Source organism: Pristis pectinata, chromosome 8 (assembly GCF_009764475.1).
Source record: "Pristis pectinata isolate sPriPec2 chromosome 8, sPriPec2.1.pri, whole genome shotgun sequence".
Taxonomy (NCBI): domain Eukaryota; kingdom Metazoa; phylum Chordata; class Chondrichthyes; order Rhinopristiformes; family Pristidae; genus Pristis; species Pristis pectinata.
In genome coordinates, this window is record NC_067412.1 from 2,143,653 (window position 1) to 2,163,339 (window position 19,687).

The 19,687-nt window shown below is 44.0% G+C and overlaps 1 protein-coding gene across 3 annotated transcripts in view; it reads left to right on the forward strand.

Moving 5' to 3' along the window:
* coro7 (coronin 7) overlaps nt 1-5,587 on the forward strand; it is a 114,228-nt gene extending 108,641 nt beyond the window's left edge. For all 3 annotated transcript variants that reach the window (XM_052021168.1, XM_052021169.1, XM_052021170.1), the window contains exons 27-28: nt 2,406-2,492; nt 5,112-5,587. In XM_052021168.1, coding sequence (XP_051877128.1) covers nt 2,406-2,492; nt 5,112-5,120 — 96 coding nt within the window. In that variant the 3' untranslated portion in view covers nt 5,121-5,587. The remainder of the gene's footprint in view (nt 1-2,405; nt 2,493-5,111) is intronic.
* The last annotated feature ends 14,100 nt before the right edge of the window (nt 5,588-19,687 follow it).

Below are 19,687 nucleotides of genomic sequence, written 5' to 3' on the forward strand. Positions count from 1 at the left end.
AGGTGCTAAAACTTTTGGAAAGCATCAAGTTGGTAAGTCACCGGGACCAGATGAGATGTACCCCAGGCTGCTGTGGGAGGCGAGGGAGGAGATTGCAGAGCCTCTGACGATGATCTTTGCATCATCGATGGAGACGGGAGAGGTTCCAGAAGATTGGAGGGTTGCGGATGTTGTTCCCTTATTCAAGAAAGGGAGTAGAGATAGCCCAGGAAATTATAGACCAGTGAGTCTTACCTCAGTGGTTGGAAAGCTGATGGAGAAGATCCTGAGAGGCAGGATTTATGAACATTTGGAGAGGTATAATATGATTAAGAATAGTCAGTATGGCTTTGTTAAGGGCAGGTCCTGCCTTACGAGCCTGATTGAATATTTTGAGGATGTGACTAAACACATCGATGAAGGGAGAGCAGTAGATGTAGTGTATATGGATTTCAGCAAGGCATTTGATAAGGTACCCCATGCAAGGCTTATTGAGAAAGTAAGGAGGCATGGGATCCAAGGGGACATTGCAGTGTGGATCCAGAACTGGCTGGTCCACAGAAGGCAAAGAGTAGTTGTTGAAGGTTCGTATTCTGCCTGGAGGTCGGTGACCAGTGGTGTACCTCAAGGATCTGTTCTGGGTCCCTTACTATTTGTGATTTTTATAAATGACCTGGATGAGGAAGTGGAGGGGTGGGTTAGTAAGTTTGCGGATGACACGAAGGTTGGGGGTGTTGTGGATAGCATAGAGGTCTGTCAGAGGTTACAGCGGGACATAGATAGGATGCAAAGTTGGGCTGAGAAGTGGCAGATGCAGTTCAACCCAGATAAGTGTGAAGTGGTTCATTTTGGTAGGTCAAATATGATGGCAGAATGTAGTATTAATAATAGGACTCTTGGCAGTGTGGAGAATCAGAGGGATCTTGGGGTCTGAGTCCATAGGACGCTCAAAGCGGCTGCACAGGTTGACTCTCTGGTTAAGAAGGCAAATGGTGTATTGTCCTTCATCAATCGTGGAATTGAATTTAGGAGCTGAGAGATATTGTTGCAGTTATACAGGACCCTGGTCAGACCCCACTTGGAGTACTGTGCTCAGTTCTGGTCACCTCACTACAGGAAGGATGTGGAAGCCATAGAGAGGGTGCAGAGGAGATTTACTAGGATGCTGCCTGGGATGCGGAGCATGCCTTATGAAAGCAGGTTGAGGAAACTCGGCCTTTTCTCCTTGGAGCAACAGAGGATGAGGGCGGACTGATAGAGGTGTATAAGATGATGAGAGGTATTGATCGGGTAGATAGAGGCTTCTCCTCAGGGCTGAAATGGTGGCAACAAGAGGACACAGGTTTAAGGTGCTGGGGAGTAGGTTTAGAGGAGATGTCAGGGGTAAGTTTTCTACTCAGAGAGTGGTGAGTGCGTGGAATGAGCTGCCGGCAACGGTGATGGAGGCGGATACGATAGGGTCTTTTAAGAGATTTTTGGATAGGTACATGGAGCTGAGAAAAATAGAGGGCTATAGGTAAGCCTAGTAATGTCTAAGGTAGGGACATGTTTGGCAGAGCTTTGTGGGCCGAAGGGCCTGAATTGCGCTGTAGGTTTTCTATGTTTCTATTTCTCCACATCACGCCACATTGGAGGCTGTATTGCAGTGGAAGAAGTAGTGTTGCTGAAAACTCCTCCAAAGGAAATGACAGATGTTAGAGTCATTGAGTCTGCAGAGCTGCACACCATCCGGGGTCTAACCAATGTTTCATAAAGTTGCAACATTTTGCCTGCCGTCTGCCTTCTCTCACCCTATCTACCAGCGTTGCTGTTTTCAGGGAGCTATGAATTTAATGTATTGATGTCTGATAGTGACGTGCCATGTTGAGGGAGTAGCAGCTGAAGATATTGGATTGAGGGCTTTATAAACAGGCATGGGGTCCAAAGGCAGGAAGGTTGAACCTTTAAAAATCATTGGTGTGGGTACAGCTGGAGCATGGCAGCTGATTGTGTTCACCACAGAAAGATGTGACACTCCTATTAGAGAGTACTGACCCTTCCCAGGGATTTCAACTGCGGTGTTAGGCTGGAGAGAAGCGAGAGCAAAGGTGATCAAGAAGAGATTTGATAACAGTGGACAAGATCATTACTGGTTTAGAAATGTACATTGAAAGAAGCTGTTCCCATGAGCTGATGGTTCAAGAATCAGGAAGCATAGATTTAAAGTGAAGGGCAAAAGGTACCAGGGGATGTGAGTGAGGAATTGTATCGGCTCCTGAGGGACAGTAATTTACAGGGCTGTGGCAATAGACTGGGGGAATGGGAACCAGCATAGGCAGTGGACTGAATGGCCTCCTGTGCCATAATGTTTCCACGATTCTGTGAAAACTAATCAGGTGGAATAGCCAGCCTCTCACTGAGTGACTCACTGACTTCTTCCTCTGCAGCTGCTGAATGCCATGGTGTCGAAACTTGGGAACTTGGATGATCCTCTGCCTCAGGATTCCTTTGAGGGTGTGGATGAGGAGGAATGGGTAAGTGACATTGGTGGTGCATTGTGTGGGGCGGCTGGTGCTGCACACATTGATGTGGGGCAGGGTTCACTGTATCTGAGTGCGATCATCCCCCCCTCACTGTACCCTGCTCCATACTTGTGTACAAGCGTCTGAATTCCTCATTTGTGCCATTACTGGGCTGGCAGTCTTTCATCATCTATGTAAATGATTTGGATAGAGCTACTGAATATACGGTTGATAAATTTGGTGACGACACAAAGATGGGTAGGAGAATAAGTTGTGAAGGGGACATAAGCGGGCTATAGAGAGTTGTGAGTGGGCAAATGAAGTTTAATGCGGAATAATACTGGAATGAGGGGAATGTCAAAAGGCCTGGACAGAGTAGATGTGGCAAAGGTGTTTCCCATGGTGGGGGAGTCTAGTACAAGAGGGCACGACTTCAGGATTGAAGGGCGCCCATTCAGAACAGAGATGTGGAGAAATTTCTTTAGCCAGAGAGTGGTGAATCTGTGGAATTTGTTGCCACGGGCGGCTGTGGAGGCAAAGTCATTGGGTGTATTTAAGGCAGAGATTGATAGGGATCTGAGTAGCCGGGGCACCAAAGGTTCTGGTGAGAAGGTGGGGGAGTGGGGCTCAATGGGAGAATGGATCAGCTCGTGATAGAATGGCAGAGCAGACTCGATGGGCTGAATGGCCGACTTCTGCTCCTTTGTCTTATGGTCTTATGGAATGTGTGAAATTTTCCATTTTTTCAGGAAAAGTAAAAAAGAAGTGTGTTATGTAAAAGGTGAGAGGTTGTAGAGCTGTGAGAGGGATCATTCGTGTATGTAGGTACAGCAAGTAATAAGGAAAGCTCGAAGAATGTAATTAGTAAGCAGTTAGCGTAACACTATTACAGCGCCAGCAACCTGGGTTCAACTCCGGCTACTGTCTGTAAGGAGTTTGTACATTCTCCCTGTGTCTGTGTGGGTTTCCTCCGGGTGCTCCGGTTTCCTCCCACATTCCAGAGACGTATGGGTCAGGAAGTTGTGGGCGTGCTATGTTGGCGCCGGAAGCGTGGCGACACTTGCGGGCTGCCCCCAGAACACTCTACGCAAAGATGCATTTCACTGTGTGTTTCAATGTACATGTGACTAATAAAGATCTTATCTAATTTATTGCGAGGGGAATTGAATATAAAAACAGGGAAGTTATGCTTCAGTTATGTAGGGCATTCGTGAGACCACATCTGGAGTACTATGTACATTACTGGTCTCTTGTTTAAGGAAGGATGTTAACATGTTGGAAGCAGTTCAGAGAAGGTCTACTGGACCAGTACCTGGAATGGGCAGGTAATGTTACGAGGAAAGGTTGGACAGACTAGGCCAGGAGGGGACATGATTGGAACACGCAGGGTGCTGAGGGTGGGTGGTGGAGAGGATCTTTCCTCTTGTGGGAGAACCTAGAGCTGGGGATTGCGATTTGAAAATGAGGGATCTTGTTCTCTATCACTCAGAGGATCATGGGTCTTTGGAAAGAATCTTTGATCAGGGGTCTTCATCAAAGGGGAGTGGAAGCAGTGACATTGAATATTTTTAAGGTAGAACTAGACAGATACTTGATAATCAAGGGCTGAGATGTTACCATGGGTAGACAGGAATGCAGGGTAGCTTAAATCAGAGCAGCCATGTCTCATTAATGGCTTGAGAGGCCAAGTGCCCTACTCCTGCCTAATCCCCGTGTTCAGTTCCCAGGTGGTGAGGACTGCTTTGCTCAGTGCGTATGTGTGGGAGTCTGCATGGTCCAGTGTGTGTGAGGGTGTGCATCGATTGCTGTGCATCGATTGCTGTGCATGTGTGAGTGTCTGTGTGTTGCTTTGTGTCCATGTCAAAGATCCGTGTTGTTGAGTGTTCATGAGGAAGGGCATGTATTGCTCGGTGTGTGAATGCAAGGGTCTGTATTACTCTGTGTTTGCATGCAAGGGTCTGTGTTGCTCTGTGTGTGTGTGTGTGTGTGTGTGTGTGTGTGTGTGTGTGTGTGTGTGTGTGTGTGTGTGTGTGTGTGTGTGTGTGTGTGTGAGTGAGGGTCAGTGTTGTGCCACAATCTGTGTTGCTCAGTGTGCGTTTTGATGATTTGTGTTGTTTAGTAAGCAGACTGTGTGTTCTGGCTTCATTGCACAGGCCTTGGGTTCACGTAGACAATTCGTGGAGCTGGGTGGTTGGGGGAGGTGTGTGGCGAGGCCAAGAGTCATCGTCCCCCTTGTGAGCTGCCCATTTGTGGGTGTTTACAGGTCTTAGTCATTGTTTATGGTTCCCGCAACTCTCCTCCCTTCCATTGGCAGCTTTGTCATTCATCAAGAGGAGGGGGAAGGAGCGATGGGAAGTTGCCTTTGCATCTGAGGTTGGTAACTACAATTGGAGCTCCCTCTCCACCGTTTCAAAAACATACAAGAAATGGACTGCAACACAGCACATCAGCCTCGTCATCTCCCTTCTGATCAGTGGCACGACATTAATAAGGGTTCTGTGCTGTCAACTCACTGCTGTATTAAATTACCTTCCTATATTACAACAAGGTATTTGAGGATATAAATGTTACCCTCATGGCTCTCTCACTGTGCCACATGGTACAAGCTAACCTTCTTCTTATCTGTTCCAGGATGACTAGATTTCAGCCAAAGACCTCTCTCCGGTACTTCATCTCCTGACAGACCCACCAGTCGATGGAGGAGCAGCTTCCCCTCTGATCAAGTGCCAGTATTCACAAGATCATTAATGGGCAAGAGACCGTCTCCCTCACCCCTTGCTCACACTCGCCGTCCCCCTCACGTCTTGCTCACTTGCCATTCTCCTCAACCCCCTCCTCGCTCACACTGCCCATCTCCCCAAGGCTTCGCTTCGCACGACAACCCACGCATCGCTCGCTGACACCATTGCCCTCATCCGTCCCTCGCACTCACAGTCAGAGGACCACCTGCACTGCACCTGCCTTATCCCACACCACACTCAGTGTCTCCAGCCACCCTTGCTCACACTTCTTCTCCATGTGACTTTTTACCAGGGTCAATATTTTGCATTGTTGCTAGTTATTTTATTACCAATCAGGAATGCATGTTTATTAAAAAATACTTCCAACCAAAAAGTGAAACTTGTCCTAGTTTTTGATTACCATTTGAAGAAAATGGGAAACCTCAGACTCCATCAGCTTTTGACTTTAACCAGGAGCCATGTATTCTTTTGAAAACATGACCTACAGTTGTGCTGTTGTTGACAAGTGATCCTTTGATTGTCTGGGCAGTGATTCTCTGACCTGGTGAAAATAAAATTGATGTGCTGAAGCTCTGAGCCAGTCATGGTGCTGCTCTGATCTGGTCTTGGGGATGCCCTTGCAATGATGATGTAGTGACAGTGACATCTGACCTTCCCTCGTTCCAGACTCAATGGGCACACTGATCTATTGACTGGTCGGGGCAGTGACTCTTTGACGCGGCCAGAGGAACGCATTAACCTGGCAAAGCCACTCTCTGATCTGGTGACAGTGACTCATTGAACCAGGCACAATGACCTTTTGTTCTGGTTCCAGTGGCTTCTTGACTCTGGAACTGTAACCCATTGGTTGCTATCAGGTCAAGTCGAGTTGAGTTTATTGTCATACACACAAGTAAATGTGTGCACAGGCGCAATGAAAAACTTACTTGCAGCAGCATCACAGACACATAGCATCAGATAAGCAGTATTCACAAGAAAAACATAAATTATACGTGATTTTTACAAGAAAGAACACAATTGGAACAAAAAAAAAGTTCATTTTAGTGCAAAGTGGTCAGGGTGTTGCTAAACTGCAGTGATTAGGGTTGTGCCGGTTGGTTCAAGAACCGAATGGTTGAAGGGAAGTAGCTGTTCCTGAACCTGGTGGTGTGGGACTTCAGGCTTCTGTAGCTCCTGCCCGATGGTAGCTACGAGTCGACGGCATGGCCCAGATGGTGGGGATCTTTGATGATGAATGTTGCCTTCTTGAGGCAGCACCTCCTGTAGATACTACGGATGGTGGGGAGGGATGTGCCCGTGATGTATTGGGCAGAGTCCACCACTCTTTGCAGCTTCTTATGTTCCTGTGCATTCAAATATTATATTCGGATATAAAAATATGACATTGGCTCTCTGGGTTAAAAAAATATTAAACTTTCTCCCAGAACTTTGAGGTTTACCTCCATGGAAGTGAAGATAAGGCACTGAGCTTTCACTAAGTGTGAACCAGTGTCCATGACAACCCTGCACACAAGCCTCCAGGCGTACAGCTGCAGTAAAGCGGAGTGAGAGAAACCCAAGCTGCTGCTGCCAGGATTACATGGGCCTCTTGTTCAGAGTGAAATTTAAACCAAGCCAGCAAATTCATGATATGATTGCACATGTGAATAAAGCTACCAACAAAACTCAGGTTTCCTAAACATAAGCCAGTGGCTGGAGACAAATCTACATCTTTAGATTTATTCTGTCTGATTCAAAGCGTGTTTAACTTTAGTCGAGCTTTCTTAAGACCAGATCACCATACATTTTCAACCATTTTGTGAATTGAATTGTAATTGCCTAGCTCCTAGAACCATTGTTCCTGATGCAGTGAGGGAATTAGGGTAAGTTGTTAAGTGTTGTCACCAGAGTCACATAGCAACCAGTTGGCAATTATAGCCCAGGATATCACCCTGGGCAGCAAATCCAGCCCATAGATCCCAATGATCATGTGATTAGAATCAGGACACAATGATCAGAAACAGCATAAAGACGTTAGAAGCAGAAGTAGAAATCAGCTACACGGCCCTGCAAACCTACTCTGACAATCGATAGGATCATGGCTAATCCAATCTTGGCCCCAGCTCCAGTTTCCCACTCTCTCTCTGAATCTCTTATAATTCAAATCTCTGTTTCTCTCCGGCTGGAATACATTCTTATGACCCGGAGAAGAGAATTCCAAAGAGTCACAATCCTCTGAGTGAAGATATTCTGAATCTATTCTGCTTACTTCTAGATGACTCCAGTGACAGAAACTTTCTCTCAGCATCTTTAGGTTTCATTAAGATGGCCTCTCATTCGTCTGTATTTCAGTGAGTACACACCCAACCTGCTCAACGTCTCTTCATGCCAGGCATTAACCTAATGAACTTTCTCTGCACTTCCTCCACTTCGAGTATATAAATTTTCCTGAAAGTAGAGGCCAAAACTGTACCCAGTGCTCCAGGAGCAGTCTCACCAGTGGCATGCAAAGTTACATCAACCTTTATGCCACATACCCCCTTCAGTAAAAGCCACCTGCATTCCCAAGTGCTTGTGTTTCACATTCTAAGACCCTCAGATCTCTTTGTGAGGCAATATTTTGTAGTCTCACTCAATTTAAATAATTTTTCATTCTTCCTTCCAAAGTAGATAACCTCACATTTTCCACATATACTCTATTTGCAAACATCTTACCTACACACTTAATTGATCTGTATCCTTTTCCAGGGTCTTTGTGCCCCCTAATCCATCTATCTATCTGTGTATAGAGTCACAGAGCAATACAGCACAGATACAGGCCCTTCAGCCCAACCAGTCCATGCCGACAACGCAGCTAGTCCCAATTTCCTGCGTTCGGCCCATATCCCTCCAAGCCCCGTCCCTCCATGTACCTATCCAAGTGTTTCTTAAATGACACTATTGTACCTGCCTCAACCACTTCCTCTGGCAGCTTGTTCCATATACTCACCAACCTCTGCGTGAAAAAGTTGCCCTTCAGGTCCCTTTTAAATCTTTCCCCTCTCACCCTAAATCTATGCCCCCTAGTTTTGGGCTCCCCTACCCTGGGGCAAAGACTGTTACCGTCCACCTTACCTATGCCTCTCATAACTTTAAACACTTCTATAAGGTCGCCCCTCATTTTCCTACGTTCCAAGGAATGAAGACCCAGCCTGGCCAACCTCTCCCTGTAACTCAGGCCCTCTAGTTCTGGCAACATCCTCATAAATCTTCTCTACGCTCTTTCCAGTTTAACCATGTCTTTCCTATAACAGGGTGACCAAAACTGCACACAGTGCTCCAAGTGCAGCCTCACCAATACGACTGCAACATAATATCCCAACTCCTATACTCAGTGCCCTGACTGATGAAGGCCAGCGTGCTAAATGCCTTTTTCACCACCGTCTACCTGTGACGCCGCTTTCAACTAAGCAAATATCTCTGCAAGGACCTCCGCAATTTCTTCTCTAGCCTCCCACAGAGTCAGGACCTGGGGATTTATCCAACTTAATGCACTGTAAGTCTGCAAATACCTCCTCCCTGGTAAAATGAAAGTGCTCCAAAACATCTCCAGTGTTTCCCTTATCTATTGAGCAACCAATATTTTCTCCTCAATAAACACCAAGGAGAAATATTAGTTAAAAATCCCACCCATCTCCTGTGGCTCGAGACGTAGGCGACCCTGCTGATCTCTAAGGGGATCCACTATCTCCTTAGCCACCCTTTTACTCTTAATCGTCAGAACATTTGGCTACAATACACTCAGCACAATAATGCACTCGGCCCAATAGATAGTTGAGGCTCCATCACTGGTCCCTATGGCAACCTGAAAACGACCCATTTATTCCAACTTTCTTCTCTGTTAGTTAGCCAATCCTCTATCCATACCATTATCTCATCGAACCACATGCACTCTTGTGCAGTAAACTTTTATATGGCAACTTGTCAAATGACTTCTAAAAATCCAAATGCACAACATTTACAGGTTTCCCTTGTCAACCCTGTTGTGACATTCTTTTGTCAAACCTGACTTCCCTTTCATAAAAAGATGTTGATTCAGCTTGATTGTCTTATGATTCTCTAAATGCCCTCTAATTCCTTAATAATGGATTCCAGAGTTTTCCCAAGGACAGATGTTAGGTTAACTGGCCTATAGTTTTCTTTAAGAACCTAGAATACAGACCATCAGGTCCAGGGACTTGCCTTGTATCCCTTTAGTACTTTTTCTCGTCAATTGTTTTAAGTTCCTCCTCCCTATAGCCTTTGATTATCAATTTTTATTGGTGTAATTAAGCCTTGTTGTTGGGATGTTGGCCTGGGAGAGGTCACTGTGACAGTTCATTTATCCTAGAATTTGGAGGATTTTGCAGTGAGACCATTGATGGCATCTTTCCAGTGCTTTAAGATGCTTACTGTAGGCAGTCCAGTTCTCAGAAGTGTACAGGAGGGAAGGACTAACTGCCGCCCAGTAGACCATGAGTATTGTGCCAAGTCTGAAATCTTGATCTTCAAACACCCTTTTCCTCAATTGGCCAAAGGCTCTGCTGGTGCATTGAAGGCAGCGATAAAGTTCATCATCGATGTCTGTCTTTGCTGGGAATGGCCCACGCTTTCCAATGTTTTGCGATGAACCTTTTATTGTTGGAGGATGGTGTTGTACAGTAGGGGCAGATGTTGAGTGTAAATCCATCCTCTCCTACACATTGGTGAACAAGTCAGAGATGGAGTTTGGCCTCTAAGTGTGTGCAGGTGCAAGCTTCATCTTTGCACTGCAGCTTGACTACTGAGATTGAGGTTACATTGACTCTGGAGCATAGTTACGGTTGGTTGAATAGTTTCCCAATGATTTTGAAGATTAGCTCCACTCCCACTGGAAGTTTACCAAAGAAGGTTGCCACAATTGCCGCAAGAAAGATTGAAGAAGGTGTCAGAGCAATAACACAGTTTATTTGACACCATCATCACTTTGGTTGGCTCTATTGTAGATCCATCACTTAGGATCGTGGCTTGCCACCATGAAGTAAATGTAAGATGGAGACAGATCTCTGTGGGCAGCTGAAATCACACAGTGGGCCCATAGTGCTTCCTGGTGGATGAAGGTTTTAGTAAGGTTAAAGAGGCCATTTATAGTGGTTGGTTCTATTCTTTGCATTTCACAGAATTATCCCATGTTAATGTCCTCTCCTGGGATAACACACGCTAATTACACACCATTGGCGTTTTTGGGCAGGCCATGTCATTCACCTGCCCGCCTCCAGACTCCTGAAACCAATGCTATGGAGTTTAGAAGAATGAGGGTGACCTTATCCAAAAATATAAGATCCTAAGAGGGATTGACAGTGTAGATGTTGGGATGTTTTCAATAGTGGGAGAGTCTTGAATGAGAGAACATGAATTCAAGATAAGGGCCCAGTCATTTAAAACAAGGTAGCTGGAAATTTCTTCTCACAGAGGGAGGTGAATCTCTGGAACTCTCTGCCCAGAGAGTCATAGAGGCTAGGTCATAAGTATTTAGAGAGAATGTAGATAAATATTTGAAAGATCGAGGGATTGAGGGTTAGGGTAAGTGGCACAGAAGAGGGATTGAGGCCAGCACTGATAAGCTGAATGCTTGTGTTCCTATGAGTGCTGTATTCCAAGTTCTATTGGGAAGAGGTTCTCAGACAGAGGAATTTATTCAAGAAGTTCTCAAAGTCTCCTTGAAAATATTCAACATCCTCACAGACTCCTGGGAATCCCTGGCCCACAACCACTCAATGGATTTGAGAATCTCGAGTCCATTCACAGAAGTCTGACAGAAGGAGCTCACCACCTCATGAATGACTCATCCCCCTGTCCCTCTGTCTGTGGCAGAGTGTGGTTCACAGAGTGGCCTCATCAGCCACCTCACCGTTTCAATAATCTCCTACCCCCTCCCCAACACTCTACAATCCTCCCAGATCTTGTGTTCCTCTGGTTCTGGCATCTTGCTCATCCTCAAATTTAATCACTCCTCTTGTTGGCAACCAGAGCCTCACCTTTGGAAATCTCTGCCACTTTTGGAATAAGAATTCTACCAGGGAGAGAATTGGAAGAAAAGTGAACAGGTCCTATATAAGTTTGAGGAACAACTCCTCTTCTGTCTGGGCACCTTACAGCCTACAGGAGTCCATATCAAATTCGCCAACTTCTGGTAACTCACTTTTTCAGTCTGTATCAGAATGGGCCCAGGAGTCTGTGAGGATGTTGCATTTTTTCAAGGAGACTTTGAGCACTTCTTGAATAAATTCCTCTGTCTGAGAACAAAACCAGAGTGGAAGCAAGTCATCCTTGATCCTAAGGGACCACCCAACAAGAAGATTATTATTGGGATGTTTTTGGTGTCTTCTATCATGAACTGATCCAAAATAATTACTTAGAATCTCTGCCATTCCTCCATTTCCATTACTGATTCCTGAGTCTCATTCCCTAGGGGATCAACATTTACTTTAGCTACTCTCTTCCTCATTGTATACCTGTAGAAGCTCTTACTATTTCGTATTATTTGTTCGTTTACTCTGATCTTCCATCTTCTCCATTTATAACTTTTCTGTCATGTTTTAGTCATTTCCAAAAATTTCCTAATCCTCTGGCTTACCACCAAATTTCACAACATTTCAATTTGACACCATCTAGATCTGACAAGATATAACTAGAAATTTGACACAGTAAATTCTAAACATCAAACAATATTTTGTTTATAAGTAACTAAGATGTTATTGGAGGGGTCATCTGAACCAAGATGAAGTCTTTCACATCTTGCTCTGCCAATCCATTTGAGTGATATGATCTAGTGTTTGTTTATTGTACAGCTACATTTCAAAGGAGTTAACTGTATATGAGGACACTAGTGGTGGCACCGATTCATCTGATAATGTACAAGGGTGACTTTCCGTTTTAACCATCTGCTGACCATTGGAATATAACACCAGGAGTTTCATTTACAAAGATCAATGAAGCCAAGTCTTGGTAAAGAGGAAATCCTGAATTGATTTAACTGAAGATTTCAGGACTATGAAAGGAATTGATAATGGTGATTGGGTAAATTGTTCACACTGGTCAAGCTTTCAGTCAAACATTACTGAAGAAAGCAAGGATTGTGGGACATCTCTGGGACTTGTATTCTAGTGTGGCAAATTTATTTAACTCTTTCTAATTATCTCCAGCTCCCTGAAATGGCTGGAGCCACTATTCAGAATTGGAGTATGGGCATCATGGTTACCAGAATCCAAAATCAGCTCTGTTTTACAAAGCAGAGGGAACCAGTCTTTTCTGAATGTCATTGAACTGCTAACTATTTGCCACATCCATTTTAAAAGCTAATCCTGGATTAAATAACAAGCCTCTATACGTTATATTAAACCAATCAGATCTACAGTAGCTGCTTTCAGTTCAACAAATATCTCATTCCATTAAAATCAAGTTGCTGGAAATAAGAGTTAATTGGCAGACAGTTTAATTTGCTTCTTCAAAGACAGCAGATTAAATTGCCAACAGAATGCATATAATTCATCCGTGGATTTGACTTTAAATGGAATTTGTGTGTGTTGATAATTTCTGGCAGGCCTTGGCACCCCTCCCTCTCCCCAAACAAATAAGTAAAAGGAAAATTCTGCAGATGCTCTGAAGCTGAAACAGGAATTCCTGCAACAACAACTTTCCCACAATGTCAGCAAAACAAAGAGCTGGTCATTGACTTCAGCAAAAAGGGTGGTGCACATGCATCAATGATACTGAGATCGAGAGGGTTGAGAGCTTCAGGTTCCTAGGAGTGAACATCACCAACAGCCTGTCCTGGTCCAACCATGTAGATGCCACGGCCAAGAAAGCTCACCAGTTCCTCAGGACGCTAAAGAAATTTGGCACATCCCCTTCGACACTCACTAACTTTTATCGATACACGATAGAAAGCATCCTATCTGGATGCATCACAGCTTGGTACGGCAACTGCTTTGCCCAGTACCACAAGAAACTGCAGAGAGGTGTGGACACAGCCCAGCGCATCACGGAAACCAGCCTCCCCTCCATGGACTGTCTATACCTCTCGCTGCCTTGCTGAAGCAGCCAGCATAATCAAAGACCACACCCACCCAGGTCATTCTCTCTCCTCTCCCATCAAGCAGAAGATACAAGAGCCTGAGGGCACATACCACCAGGCTCAAGGACAGCTTCTATCCCGTGGTGATAAGACTATTGAACAGTTCCCTTATACGATGAGGTGGACTCGACCTCACAATCTACCTTGTTTGACCTTGCACCTTATTGTCTACCTGCACTGCACTTCCCTGTAGCTGTGACACTTTACGCTGTATTCTGCTACTGCCCCAATGCACTCTGTACTAACTCAATGTATCTGCACTGTGTAATGAATTGATCTGTACGAACAGTATGCAAGACATGATTTTCACTGTACCTTGGTACAAGTGACAATAATAAACCAATACCAATACCAACAACAGGTGGGTTAACATCTGTGGAGAACCCCTAATCTTTGGTCAGCTGTTATTGGAGAGAGAGTCAGTGTATCTCCTGGTAGATTTGTCCTGGTCTGGTCCAGCCCAATGGATCCAACCTATGGATCCAGGTTCCAGATTGGAAGACACCAAAGGGGGAGGGATCTTCTGACTGTTCTTTTTCAGGCTTTGTCTGTACCAGATGGCATTAGATAAAACTAAACAAATGCTTGTACATGTTGAAGCCTTTCCTTTAGCACTCACATGCTGGGCCTCACCATCATTAAGGATGGAGATGTTCTTGGAGCTTCCTTGGTGTGAAGATGAGACTTTATCTCCACAAAGACTGTGCAATGGTCACTTCTGTTGTCATGGATAGAATCATCTACTTTGTGTACATTGGTGAGGATGAAGTAAAGCAGGTTTATCCCTCCTTTTGATTTTCTCATTATCTGCTGCAGATCTGGTCTGGCAGCACAGTCCTTCAGGGCTCAGTCATCACAGTGAGTGGTGGTGCTACTAAGCTTCTCAGTGATGGACATTGCTGTGCCCACCCAGAGGGCATTCTGTGCCCTTGCTACTCTCAGTACATTTCCAAGTGTTGGACTGTGCCTACACTTCTCGCTGCCTAGGTAAAGCAGCCAACATTATGTAAGACCCCACCCACCCCGAAAATTCTCTCTTCTCCCCTCTCCCATCTGGCAGAAGATACAAAAGGCTGAAAGCACGTACCACCAGGCTCAAGATAGCTTCTATCCTGCTGTTATAAGACTATTGAACGGTCCCCTAGTACGATGGATGGATTAGGTGGACTCCTGACCTCACAGTCTACCTTGTCATGGCCTTGCACCTTATTGTCTGCCTGCACTACACTTTCTCTGTAACTGTAACACTTCATTCTGCATTCTGTTATTGCTTTTCCCTTGTACCTCAATGCACCAATATGATGAAATGATCTGTATGGATGGCATGCAAAACAAGTTTTTCACTGTACCTTGGTACATGTGACAATAATAAACCAATTTACCTGGAGGAGCACTGCTTCATCAGATATAAGATATTTATTTATTAGTCACATGTATGGTATGATTCTGTGAATACGTTCATGTCAGGTGTTGCTTGACTGGTCTGTGGGACAGTTCTTCCAATTCTGAGACCAGTTTGTGAGGTTGACTAGGCTGGGAGCAACTTTGAATCCACAACTTTCTGACTGAGAAGCAAGAGTGGTAGCCATAATACCGGATGATTGAATTTATCACCTACCTCCTTGTGTGATTTGGACATTAACTCCAGATCCTATTGGATTCCTCTGCTTCCATCCCAGGATCTGTAACATGCCACCTGTCAGAGGACTGCAGACCAGTGCCTAATTTCCTGCAAAGTTCATTTATCAAACACCAATAGTTGCTACTGGTCCTGGACCTGAATGAGAAAAATAGAAGGGTTATGTTGTTTTACTTGTTCTCCCTTGCAGTTTAAGGATGTCCCACACAAAGTAAAAGCTTCATCTTTACGACTGTTAGCAATCTGTCCAGGGTCAAGACACCATTGCCTAGAGATTCACGTGCAGAGCACCCCATAAAAAGTGTTGCATGATGAAAATTGCAAATAATGCAGCACTAATGCAGCCTGCAAAGTTCTAAATGAATTAATGGGGAGAGGTTGGACAGGCTTGGGTTGTTTCCTCTGCAGTGGCGGAGGCTGAGAGGAGAGGTGATAGATGTTTGTAAGATGATGAGAGGCATAGATAGACAGATGGTATCTTTTCCCAGGGTCGAAATGTCTCATGCAAGAGGGCATGCATTTAAGGTGAGAGGGGTAAGTTCAAAGGAGATGTGCGGGGCAAGTTTTTTACACAGAGAGTCGTTGCTCTGCCGGTGTGGTAGTGAAGGCAAATACCATAGAGGCATTTAAGAGGGTCTTAGGCACATGAATGCACAGAGAATGGAGGGATATGGACCTTGTGTAGGGAGAAGCGATTAGTTTACTTATGCATTTAATTACTAGTTTAATTAGTTCGGCACAACATGGTGGGCCATAGGGCCTGTTCCTGTGCTGTACTGTTCTATGTTCTATGTTAATGCCAGTTGTTATAAGGATAGACTGATAGACTTTAGTGCTATTTTTCTGGTGTTCTGCACACTCTTATAATATCAATGATAATACAATGACCAAGATATTCAGACATTTCAGTTGGGATCACAACTGGTGCTGTTCCTTCGCAGAAAACGTTTGTGGTAACACTGAAGACTCAAACTGAATTTTATTTAAAGTTGGGTACATTTCTGCTGCAGACAAGGGCAGACTGCTGCACAACTCACTGCTATACAGGCCTCAAGCAGACTGATCCAAACTGCGATGCCAGGCATACAACCATCAGGTAGTTTAAGCAGGCCCCTCTCAAAATTAAACAACCAGATGCGCCAGAAGAAATCCTACAAAAGTAGAAGTGGTAGGTTCATCAAATCAGAAATGGAGAAAGGCATGGTACAAAAGTGGGGGCACTCATAGCAGGAGGTTGTCAGTGAGGTCTGTGCTTTAGGAAGTCTTGTGCTGCAATCAAATTTCACTTCCAAGTTTTTTTTATATTTCAAAAATAAATTTTATTCATAATAAAAAAATATACAAAAGATGAAACAGCGCAAATCTTTCTTCATGGTCAATACATCCAGTAGTATTGTTAGTTTTTTTAAAAAACCATAGCACCGTTGCCACTCATGTAGCCCCCTGGGGTGATACACCATTTCAATGTTTGAGGGGCTTCCCCACCCTCCATGTGCAGTAGCAGAAGAAGCCCAGACTGTGGACCTTCCCCACAGAGCCTTTGCACTGGCTGCACCAAGCTTCAGTGCGTCCCTCAGCACGTACTCCTGCAGCTTGGACTGTGCCAGTCAGCAGCATTCTCTTACGGACATCTTGCTGTGCTGGGAGACCCACAAGTTTCAGGCAAACCAAAGGGCATCTTTCACTGAGTTGACGATCTTCCAGCAGCACTTGATGTCTGTCTTGGTGTGTCCCTGGGAACAGCCCCTAGATCAAAGTCATATTTTTCAAAATGGAAGGTTTCCCACTGCTGGCAAAATTGTTCTCAGCATGCCAGGACCCTGAGAGTGAGGGTGACCCTGATCAACTCTGAGCAGTGTGAGCATTTATGTATGTTTACTACTTGAGGTTTGTCTGACAAAAAACCTTGCATCAGGATCTTTGCAGGCGGTCTTTCTGAGACGTACCACACAAGACACTTTGGTATTTACTGCTATATTAGAGAATTGCAAAGATTCACACACAAACAGGGCGGAACTCAAGGTCAGGCCAATTTTAGTGGCAGGTTCTCTTCCCTGAAAGGACGATTCTTTGATTGTCATTGTTCATCACCTTTCATTTTCAACCACATCCTCAGGCCTGACAGCTACTATAGATATTTCTGTGTTTAAAGCTTTAGAACATGTTCATTTTTCATCTGACTTCCTGTGACTTAAAGGGACTACAAATAGAAAAGAGAAATCCATGCGATATATTAAAAGATTAATTTATTATTCTGTATCACATGAGTAAATTAAGTTACTTACCATTCCATAATTTATCTGAAAAATGCCTTTTCCTGATAAACAAGTTGGGATATTTTCTTTCGGTAATCTCAACAACAAAAAATGATTTTATATAGAGCACTTAATATAGTAAAGTGTCACATGATGCTTTACAGGAACACTAACAAATATTCATTGGTGCCAATTTGCAAAAGGAGATGTTAAGCCACTCATTTTAAATGGAATCTTAAAAGAGGAATAGAGAAGCAGAGACTTTTAGGGAGGGAATTTCAGAGGCTAGGGCCTTGTCAGCTGAAGGCAGATGGTGGAATGTTTAAAGTCAGGATGCTCAAAAGCCTGAAACTGGAGAAGTAGTGCATTAGTCAGAGGTCTGAGGAAGTTACAAAGGTGCAAAGGCAAAAGGCAATTGGAAGGGTTTGAAAACAAGGAAGGGAACTTTAAACTCAAAGAATTGCTTAAACAGGAGCCTGTGTAGGTCTGCAGCTAGGGGTGATAATCAAATGAGACGAAGGTAGGACATGGACTGTGGAATTTTGGATGACCTCAAATTTGATGAAGGTAGAATGTGGGGGCCTGTCTAAGAATGCTTTGGAATATTTATTTTTAGACATAACTCGTGAATTGTTTCCCAGCATCTCTTCTACACCAAAACTATTCAATATCCTATCTATGTTATACTTTTTCATAAATGACAATTGATGAATAAATTTGGCATGTCCCCTATGACCCTCACCAATTCTTATCGATGCACCATAGGAAGCATCCTATTTGGATATGGCATAGCATATGGTATGGCAAGTGCTCTGCCCAAGACCGCAAGAAACTGGACATGGCTCAGCACATCACGGAAACCAGCCTCCCCTCCATGGACTCTGTCTACACTTCTCACTGCCTCGGTAAAGCAGTCAGCATAATCAAAGACCCCACCCACCCCGGACATTCTCTCTTCTCCCCTCTCCCATGGGGCAGAAGAAAGCACGTACCACCAGGCTCATGGACAGCTTCTATCCCGCTGTTAGAAGACTGTTGAACAGTTCCCTAGTATAATAAGATGGCCTCTTGACCTCACAGTCTACCTCGTTATGACCTTGCTCTTTATTGTCTGCCTGCACTGCACTTTCTCGGTAACACTTTATTCTGCATTCTGTTATTGTCTTACCTTGTACTACCTCAATGTATTGTTGTAATGAATTGACCTGTATGAACGGTATACAAGACAAGTTTTTTTACTGTATCTCGGTACATGTGACAATAATAAACCAATTTACCAAAATCAGCTTAATAACCAGCCTGGTATCAAGGCTGGTCATTAAGCTGGTAATTAAAAGAGCCTGCCTTGCTGATGTGTTTTCTGAACTGTCAAGAGTTCAAATGGAATCCTACATTTTGCAACCTAGGATAACACCTGATCCACATACAAGTGTAGTGTGACATAACTTCTACACAGACTGAATAACAGTGACTCTGTTGCCTTTTTACATCCTTTAGGATTTTCTTTTCTGATTATTTCTATTTAACATTTCTCTGCATTTAACATCTTTTCTAAAGTATAGCACCCCCTCATAACAACACTGAAGTGTCTGTGCAAAGTATATGCTCGTGCCCTGGTGCAGAGCTTGAATTCACAATATTCTAACTAAGAGTTGTGAGCGTTACTGACTGACCCAATTTAAAACCTGCAAGTCCCTAGAACCCTGCTACACTGAAGAAGGTAATTTAAAGATCATGCCCAAAGGAGCTATCCAATGCATTGAAACTTACGGAACAGCAGGAGATCATTTGGTCCATTGCATCCACGTTGACCAAAAAAGAGCTTTCCAGATCTTGGTCTGTATGTGAATTATTTACTGTGTGATAGTTTGCAGTGTCTACCAGTGGTGTAATGCTGCAGTGTTGGGTAGATGTACTGAGCAATGCTGATGCAGTTTATGGATTTTAGCTACTTTCAGTAAGTACTTGCACTTTAGTTCATGGTGAGATTGATACCAAGTGTTGTGATTACCCCATTATAGATGTGTATGCTCTAACACTTTTTGATGTCTCTTCACTGTTGCTAGGATACAGTTCAGCAGATGACTAATACCTAGCCAGACTGATAAGAACTCTTCTAATGAGTAAGTTTGGGGACTAAGGATGGCCAGGCTTTCTCACTGTAGAAAGCCTTAGGTGTAATCCTGATTCCATCCTCCTCCAATTACCATACATGCAGATTTCACTAGTCTGGTCAAGAGTGAAAGTGTGAATTCTACTAACTGATCCTACATAAAAGTTGTAAATTCATTACATCCTACAGCATAGAGTGGGTCTCACTGTAGTCCACAGATAAAGAACTCACCATTATACACTGGTTTGATATAGATCAAAACAATATTTTTTAAAGAAACCATATTTATGGGAAAGAGGAACAAGTTAATCACCAATATGAAATTTCTTCTGGACAGTAAAGACCT